Source organism: Haliaeetus leucocephalus, unplaced genomic scaffold, assembly GCF_000737465.1.
Source record: "Haliaeetus leucocephalus isolate CR32 unplaced genomic scaffold, Haliaeetus_leucocephalus-4.0 Scaffold889, whole genome shotgun sequence".
In the NCBI taxonomy this organism is placed as follows: Eukaryota; Metazoa; Chordata; class Aves; order Accipitriformes; family Accipitridae; genus Haliaeetus; species Haliaeetus leucocephalus.
In genome coordinates this window covers 4528250-4537430 of record NW_010973325.1, presented here as the reverse complement: position 1 = coordinate 4537430, position 9181 = coordinate 4528250, and the positions used below count along the sequence as shown (strand labels likewise).

Here is a 9181-nt window from a genome sequence, read left to right as displayed (position 1 = left end):
GCCGCCTCAGAGGCCATAAAGCGCCGCCCGCTCTCCGGGCGCCGCGCACTGTCGGGCTGGGCGGCGGGAGAGGCGAGGCGAGGCGTAGTCGGGCATCGCCATCGCCATGAGGGAGATTGTGCACATCCAGGCGGGCCAGTGTGGAAACCAGATCGGGACCAAGGTGAGCCTGAGGGCAGCCGGGACCGCCGCTTGTGGAGCCTCTGAGCTCTTGGGGGGATGCGCCCGGCCGCTTCTCCGGGCTCGGCCGGGTGGGGCCAGCCCCCCCCGCCCCGCTCTCCCGTGCCCCGAGCGGGCCGCTGCCGAGAGGCGCCGGGCGCGTTCGGGACGCGAGACACCGCGCATCTCACCTCTGCCCGTGGCCGTAGGCGGCTTTGGGAAGTACAGAAACCAAACGGGACTTACTAGGGGTTTTTTAAAATTATATTTAAACTGGCCAGGCTGTGGCTCAAAAGCGGGGAAGGGCGGCAGAAGTTCCAGCGGCCCCCTCCGAACGCTGGAACGCCGAGGGGTTGGCCGTTTGCCCGCTGGGTTTCAATCCCGCTGCTTGCCCGGCTTGTGCCCGCCGCCCCGTCCCGTCCCGGGCAGGGAGGGGCGGCGGGCACGCCAGGAATCCGGCAGCTGCCGCCGGGCCGGACCGCCCCCGGCCCGGGCGCTGGGCAGGGCCCCCGGTGCTCCGCAGGGGAGTTCCTAACCCGCTTCTCCTTTTCCTCCCTTAGTTTTGGGAAGTGATAAGTGATGAGCATGGCATTGACCCCGCCGGAGGCTATGTCGGTGACTCAGCGCTGCAGCTGGAAAGGATCAATGTCTACTATAATGAATCATCTTGTAAGTGTGGGATGGAGAGGGGTGCGGGACAGGGGACTCCGTGGGAAGGGGCACAGAAATCTGGGAGAGAAGGGGTTTGTGTAGCTGTATTACGCATCTGGTCAGGCCCCTCGTGTGCCATCAGCCTGCTGGCTGATCCCAGCTCGCCCCGTTATACACTGAAAAGATTATCTACTTTCTTACAAAGAACACGTCAACTGTTTTTTCTGATCAGAAACTTCCCTTCCTCATATCTATTGCTAAAAGAGAGCTTACAAAATGTAATATACAATCTGTATGACCCAAAACATGTCAGGTCTGTTTTTCAAGCGGAATTGATTTGTTCCTATGGTGCTGGGTTTTTTCACCACCATGTCTTCCTGTATAGGAAATCTTTATATGTGTACAATCTGTATTAGACTAATAGTATGAGACATACTGTATTTATGTATTGAAAGCTATAACTGTGTTAGCTTATTTCAGAACATTAAGGGCATGCTTACTTTTTATTGTAGCCCAGAAATTTGTGCCAAGAGCGGTCTTAGTGGACTTGGAGCCGGGAACCATGGATAGTGTGCGATCTGGTCCTTTTGGTCAGCTCTTTCGGCCTGATAACTTCATCTTTGGTATGTGGACATCACTTTTTAAAAAACAAAACTATCCAACAGGTGTTTAGTGACCAAGTGAATGACCAAAAAGCATTTAAGCTCCCTCTTCCAAAGTGGTTGTTAATACTGAGAAATCCTAATAGCTTAACAATACAATTCCAATTATCTGTAAGTCAGCTAAAAGATCCTGTTAACTGAAAAAGTCATTCTTCTGTTAATCATTCCTTCAACTAGCAGAGTACTGAAAGCTTTCTATGGTATTCAGGTAAAGTGCATTTGCTTTCCATATGTATGAACTCCAGAGAAATCCTGAAACCACTTCTTTACCACAAAACTCATGGAAATTCTGTGGAAAATGGGGGGGGGGGAACCTCAGCCACAAACCAACCAGACTACTCTTCACTTGAATTCACATTTAATGTTTGAGCATTAAATTGTTTATTGGCTGTGTAATGCAACTCTTTCAGCAGATCATTCCAGTATAGTAAACAGTGGAGGAAGACCAACTGTAACATGGAAAACGTCATATATAGCCAGTTACTGGGTTATTTTCCAACATAATGAGGAACAGTCTGAGAGCATGTGGGAACTTCTGCTTTTGCAGTGTTCTTGCAGAGGGTTGTTCTAGCCTTTACTGTTTCACTTTGGACTTCTGTAGTACTTTCCATCTAAGCTTAAAAATGCACATTACCAGGATTAAATTTCATAGCATCCTTACAAAGTATAGAAGCATTATTGGTCCCTTTGCACTGAAGGAGAAATGGCATGTGAAAGTTAAGTAGATCCACTTGCTGAAACAGGAAGTCTGAATGAAAGCTGCCATGAGAACTCTCGTGTCCTTTTGGTTTGAGTCTGCACTAGCTGCAAAACAGATTTCCTCCTGCCAAAGCAAGCTTAGATTGCAACTTAGTTTGGTATATTGTGTTAATGTAAGGGAGGAACAATGTCAGGGACAGAAGAGGAAAGATAAACATTGTTTGGGTGGTATAAAACTAACTTAAGTCTGGGTTGTTGCTGTTGAGGTGGGGAGTAAGAAGCCATACAGAGTTACTTTAACCCTTTAACTGACCTAAAACTTTCAATGCTGTCCCTATTGTTCTCCTGTATAGTCCATGGCAGTGATGTTAAGGGTCTCTTTCAACGGAATTTTAAGTTAAAATATGTAGAAGTAAGCCTGGGGAGAAAAGCCATAGATATAGGCAGATTTATGAAGTATGTTTCTATATTCAGGTTTTTCGGTTCATTCCCTTTCTCCTGCATGGACCACACAAGCCCTCTGAAAGTGAATTCACCTGACCTATGGAAATACCTGAACTGGACCTTTACAGTTTGGTGTACCACCAGTAAAACCAGAGCAAAATCAATTCAGGGTGTCTTCAACAATAGTCCAGTTCACTGTAGTCCCTTCCTGCTGAGATAACAATGAACCAACAGCATGTGATAAACTTGTATCTGACAGAAGCCCCTGCCAGCATCAGGCACTGTCCTCCCAACCTGCTGAATAATGCAGAATGGCTGCCTGAGCGCTGAAGTAATGATCTTCTGTGTCAAAAGCCAACAAAGCATTTTGTTTTCTCTTTTAAAAGTCTGGCCTGGGCCCACAAAGGATTTTGTGGCAGAAGCTGGCAGTTCTGTACTTGCTGTACCCTAGGCTGTTAGGGCTCATTCTGATGGAGATGTTTTCTGCCTCTGCTTGTATATACCTGCATGTGCCTGTGTCTCCATAGCAAGTAACCATAGACCATCAGTCAGGATTTCATTCAGGTATATTGAGTACATGATTACACATTCCAGATACAGGAATTTTAGCTCAGACCAGCAGGAGATTGAGATGGGCACAAAAATAATCCTTGTGCTTTAATGTTTGTGTTGACAAGGTAGTGATCTAAAAGCTGAAGAAGTGCAGGTAGAACGATTTTGCTGTATGAGAGCAGCAGGTCTCCTGGCTGCCTAACAGTATATGATTGCCCAGCAGGAAGTGCTGTGAACTCTGATGTATCTCTTTTTGTTAACTAGTTCTCATTTGTACATTTTTGCATTTGTCATTCTTTTACTGTGTACACCCTTGCTAGCTTTCATGCATGGATACCACTCCAATTTAAATTTTCTGAACTGGTAGGGGCAACCACAAAATGTCAAAGGAGCTGTCCTTCCCTCTCTAAATCATACCGTGTGTTCTGCACCAAGGCTGTTTGTACTGGACTTCTAAGCGTTAGTGTGCAAGCTACTGATCTCTCTCTCAGGTTTGTCTTTTATTTCAAGCAGTGATGAGAGGAAAGAAGTGAAAGAAAGTTGAAGGAAAGAGTTGCAATTTTAGGGATTAAAAAATAAATTGACTGTTAGAGAAATGGCTTCTACGCATGCGCACCTCAACCTGAATATGTATGATAATGCTACAATGTGTTGGAGAAAGACATAGTGGTAGAAGGATCTGGAGGTACCAAGAGTGCAGATAAGTTGTGGGATTGCTTCATGTAGACTTCCTTGAGATCTTGGTAAATGCACAGTGAGAAAAGGCAGCGGCAGGATGCTAGAGACAGGCTGCATACAACTCAGAGCTTCCAGGATTGGCAAAAGATCTGCCAAGTCCTGATTTTTGTGGACATAGGCTCATTTTCCACCTAGACATTTAGTCCTGTGTTTGTCCAAGATTTTCAGAGGTCTGGTAGGTACCTGATAAGTGGAGGGCATCCAGTAGGGTTTCACAGGATCATGATCAAGATTTCCAGGTGTGTGGCAGCCTTGTCAGAGCCATGGCACCTCCAGACTGTACTGTATTGTCATGGGTAAGAAGCCTGGAGCTTCCAGGGCTTATTGTACATGTTCTGTGTGGTGGTCTTGAAGTGCTATAAAGCCAGTGGGTCTGGAAGTATCAGATTTCTGGGCATATATACGTGTGCACAGCAGTAAATTCCAAGTGAAAGTGTCGGAGACCCTAGGCAGGTGGCTGACTAGTGGATGAAGTGCAGTGTTACCACAGGAGTAGCCAATAGTCGTGGGCTGGAGGGAAGCCATTAGTAGTGGTATATGCAGCTGCTGCTACAGTTACACTCAGTAGTTTAAATACAAAGGTCATATTAGTGCAATAGAGACAGGTGGCATCTAGGAGTTTGTGTGATTCAAATTAAGACTGAGGGAGTCTAGCACAGTGGAGGGCCTGAAGGAGGACAGGTCCACCTCTGTATTAGGCATTTTACCTCTGAACCTGATCTGCAAACTAAGCAAAAGCAAGTAAAATCAGTCTCTACTGATTCTTCTTTTTCCCCCATGAAAATATCTTTTCTGCATTTGTGATAGTAATTCCCATTCTCCTGTCTTGTTCTTTGTTCCTATTCTTCATTCTCTCCTATTCTCCATTCTCTCCTATCTCACTGGCCACTGAAGAAGAGTGATACAATGTTTACACAAGGGGCAATCTGCAAATTAAAGCCCTAAACTCAGAATTTGGCTTTATTAGGATCCTTCTGCATCTCAGAGTGATGTCTGCTTGTTAGTGTGCAGCCTGATGTGCTGCCCTATCTGTAGTAGGGGATCTGCTCAAGCAGACTGCATAGGTTACAAGCATATTTAATTCTGGAAAGATATTACTTTGTGCTTTGCCCAGCTGGACAGGAAGTGCTGAGCTCCTGAGGCTCAAAGAGAGAAAAATATAGCAACATATAGAACAATGCGTTAACTAACCAAATACATCATGAGGAAACCAAGCATGTATGCAGTGAAAATAAAGTGCATCATATTTAAACAATATCCCAGCAAGCAGTTTCCCTGATTCAAATGTTTGGCACCAACACAGCGCACTGGGAATTCAAATGAGACATGGAAATAGGAAGGAAGGGGAAGGTCTCGGAGAACAACACAGAAGTTGACAGCTCTATACCTAATTCTGAAACTATTGCTCTTTCTGAATGCCACTCGCGAGAGCACCACTGAGTTCAGTGGCACAATGTATGTATGTAGTAGTCATTGTGAGGAACCAAGTATTAAAAAACGGGTCTCCCATTTAATCCTCCTTGTTATCTAAGTCATAAGAAAATAGTGACATAGCAAAGGATCCAGACTATCCATCTTAATAAACTGAGTGGCACATAATAGGAAAACTGGAAGCCTTGGGGAGAAAATAAGGGGCTTGTGAAATGTCAGTAATCCAATTTTGCAAGTTGCTTTGCAGATCCTAAAGAATAGCGAGTTTGTAGGGAAACCAGTAAAAGCTAAAAGGCACTTAACTTCAAGGTTTTTGAAATAACATTCTTGAAGCTTCTGTTGATCAGTATTTTCATTCAGGCTAGGTAACCATGAATTAAAAAAGTTATAGTTCTTGATATAACAAGTTAAATAGGACTTCTGAAGTACAGCCTTATCCTTGAATCACAACAATGCCTCTGTCTCACAGGAACAGTCCAAGAACCTTTCATGCAGAAATGTGTATCTGTGATTTAGCTTTGTATACATCATGGTCCTTATAAACAGAAAGTATTTAAATATTAAACAGTTGTCTTGTGTTTATGGAATAAGCAGGATTGGGAGTGTGAAAGCTTTCAAAACAAGGAGTCAAGGCCATCTTTGCATTTACGAAAGGTTAAATACCAAAAAAGAAAAAAAAAAAAACCCCACCCAAAAGCATAAATGAAAACTACCAGGGATTTGATACAAAAGGAAACTATATAAAAAGTTTGTTGATACTTCCAAAAGTATTTGTAGGCAAAACTGAAGAGCACAGTTACCTATCTGACAGAGTTGTAGCAGCTTTTGTTACAGAAGTGAATCCATTTAGCATGCAAATACCAAACCTTACTAATAATTTTGTAAATTTTCTTTCCCTTTTGTATGTTATTTTAGGACAAACTGGTGCAGGAAACAACTGGGCTAAAGGACACTATACAGAAGGGGCAGAGTTGGTTGACTCCGTACTTGATGTAGTAAGAAAAGAGTGTGAACACTGTGATTGCTTGCAAGGATTTCAGCTCACTCATTCCCTGGGAGGAGGGACGGGGTCTGGCATGGGAACCCTACTCATCAGCAAGATACGAGAGGAATATCCGGACAGGATAATGAATACCTTTAGTGTCATGCCCTCTCCAAAGGTTTCTGATACAGTGGTGGAGCCTTATAATGCTACACTCTCAGTCCACCAACTGGTTGAAAATACAGATGAAACCTACTGCATTGACAATGAAGCTTTGTACGACATTTGCTTCCGCACCCTGAAGCTCACCACTCCAACATATGGTGATTTAAACCACTTGGTTTCTGCTACCATGAGTGGGGTAACTACATCCCTGCGATTTCCGGGCCAACTAAATGCTGACCTCCGGAAGCTGGCAGTAAATATGGTCCCTTTCCCACGCCTTCACTTTTTCATGCCAGGCTTCGCTCCTTTGACAGCCCGAGGCAGCCAACAATACCGAGCACTCACCGTTCCAGAGCTCACCCAACAGATGTTTGATGCCAAAAATATGATGGCAGCCTGTGACCCAAGACATGGGCGATATTTGACAGTGGCTACCGTCTTCCGTGGTCCCATGTCCATGAAGGAAGTTGATGAGCAGATGTTGGCCATCCAGAACAAGAATAGCAGTTACTTTGTGGAGTGGATCCCAAACAATGTCAAGGTGGCAGTGTGTGACATACCTCCTCGTGGCCTCAAGATGGCTTCCACATTCATTGGCAACAGTACTGCTATTCAAGAGCTCTTCAAAAGGATCTCAGAGCAGTTTTCGGCCATGTTCAGGAGAAAGGCCTTCCTCCACTGGTTCACAGGAGAAGGAATGGATGAAATGGAATTTACAGAAGCAGAAAGCAACATGAACGATCTGGTTTCAGAATACCAGCAATACCAAGAAGCAACAGCAAATGATGGAGAGGAAGCGTTTGAAGATGATGAAGAAGAAATCAATGAATAAAGAAATTAGGTGCAGTATTTTCCAGGCCAAATTTTCAAATCTGGATTTCTAATAATTGGGCTTATAAATCTGTATTTAGGCTTTAAAAAAAAAAAAAAAGAAAAAAGGGAGCATGGGTTTAAGATGTTAGAGGTGCTCTTCAGAGTCCATTGAGGTCATTGAGAACTGAGGACATTCAGCATTTCTGGAGATCAGGCCACTTCTATTCATGAGACAAACGTAAGGCATTCAGTTACGACTTTGGCCTACGAGTCTGAATACAGAGATTGCAAGTTTGGGACCTTTTTTTTTCCAAACAACGTTTGTCGTCCCTAAAGTTCTACAAGAGAAGACATAAAATAGGCATGAAAATCTACAAAATAGAGCTGCGCTATTTTCATCCAATTATGAGTAAGAAAATCTTGTGGGTTTGAAGTATTCGTTCTGTACTGAATGTACAATACTGAACTGCCAGGAACAAAATTTATTCATGAAAAAAAGAAGAAAAAGTTTTTAGCTATTATGTACAGTAACTGTTAACAGTGATATTTGACTCCAGTCCTCTAAAAAAAAAATAAAAAAAAGATCAGTATCCTCTCAAGCAAAAGTGTTTTGGGCAGTCAATGCTATATAAATATCCAGTGAGCTGCAGGCCAGAGGCTGGATTTATGCTATGTGACTTCATCACTTGCTGCTGAATAATCACAGATGATATATATGAAATCCATCCATGTGTGATGTGTTCTTTAAGGACCCTTGGGGCTTAAAGTGGCACCCCAAAATCTTGCTGGTCCCCTGTCTCTCTGGCTATCACCAGTTACTGGTGCTATTCCTATCTCCATTCCCCCTAGCCTGTATAGCTGAAAGTCAGTCAATATTCCACAGAGCATGGTGGGAGAGGGGATGTAGGCTGTGTGTTGATAGATCTCACTACCTAGGTTTATAAGTTTACCACACTTATAGATGCTATGGATGTCTTGCTGCCATGAATGGTTAAAACCACTGGACAGATTAAGGTTAAAGTACAAATAAAAGTATTTATCCACAATATTCAAAACAGCTGGCAAAATAAATGAAAGATGAACAACAGTTTATCTGCTTATGCTAAAGCTGAAATAGGAAGGTCTCTGTCTTACCCAGCTGACTTGCTGCCTTGACAAAGTGACTGTTGGGCATTTGCTCTTTGTGCATGCTTTATGTTTCTGCTCATATCAATTAAACAGCCCTTCTGCATTAGAGAGCCTCTAACAGAGAACGCTGTCTGTGTGGAGTCTCTTATTGAGGTCAGTTTCTAGGCAACAAAACAAGCAAACAAAGGAGAAACCCTCTGAAATCCAAACTTTAAATGTTTCAGGAACTCTGCTCTTCTTGCCTTGAGAAGCACTTTCTAAGCAGAAGTGTTGCTCAATACTTTAAAAGGCACTTTACAGACATAGTGTAATTTCCAAAGATGCATTGCTCCTAACAAGATGATGTTATGTTATGTTTTGTTTGGGATTCAGGGAATAATACAGTATTTTATAAAGTATGTGAACCAGGCAATTGTTAATCATATAAGCTGAAGCTGCCTGCCCCATTTTATTCTACCCAGAAATGGAACTAAACTAGTTTTAATCAAGTACAAGTTTTTCATATAAAGTGACTTCATGGGTTGAGGCACAGTCATTGGAACATACTAACCAAACTGGCTTTGGCATAGGTGTATATAGGTGGAGATTGGGAGGGCCTGGCTGATTATCTTTTGAAGGGTTATGATGGAGTTAGCCAGTTCACAGGGACCATGTTCTTTGCAATGGCTAATGATGCCTGAAGGATTTATGAATAGGAATACAGCATCTTTAAATATGCATTTCACAAATGTTGCGATATGCTGTGATTATGTATCTA

General features: G+C 43.3%; 1 protein-coding gene across 2 annotated transcripts in view; it reads left to right on the top strand.

The window, feature by feature from the left end:
- The window catches only part of TUBB6 (tubulin, beta 6 class V), a 7951-nt gene extending 63 nt beyond the window's left edge, over positions 1–7888 (top strand). Inside the window, exons 1-4 of one of the 2 annotated variants that reach the window (XM_010583323.1) lie at positions 45–163; positions 720–828; positions 1323–1433; positions 6252–7888. In XM_010583323.1, coding sequence (XP_010581625.1) covers positions 107–163; positions 720–828; positions 1323–1433; positions 6252–7315 — 1341 coding nt within the window. In that variant the 5' untranslated portion in view covers positions 45–106 and the 3' untranslated portion in view covers positions 7316–7888. Of the gene's footprint in view, positions 1–44; positions 164–719; positions 829–1322; positions 1434–6251 lie in introns of those variants that run through there. The other variant, XM_010583324.1, reaches the window with a different exon arrangement.
- Positions 7889–9181: the final 1293 nt, after the last annotated feature.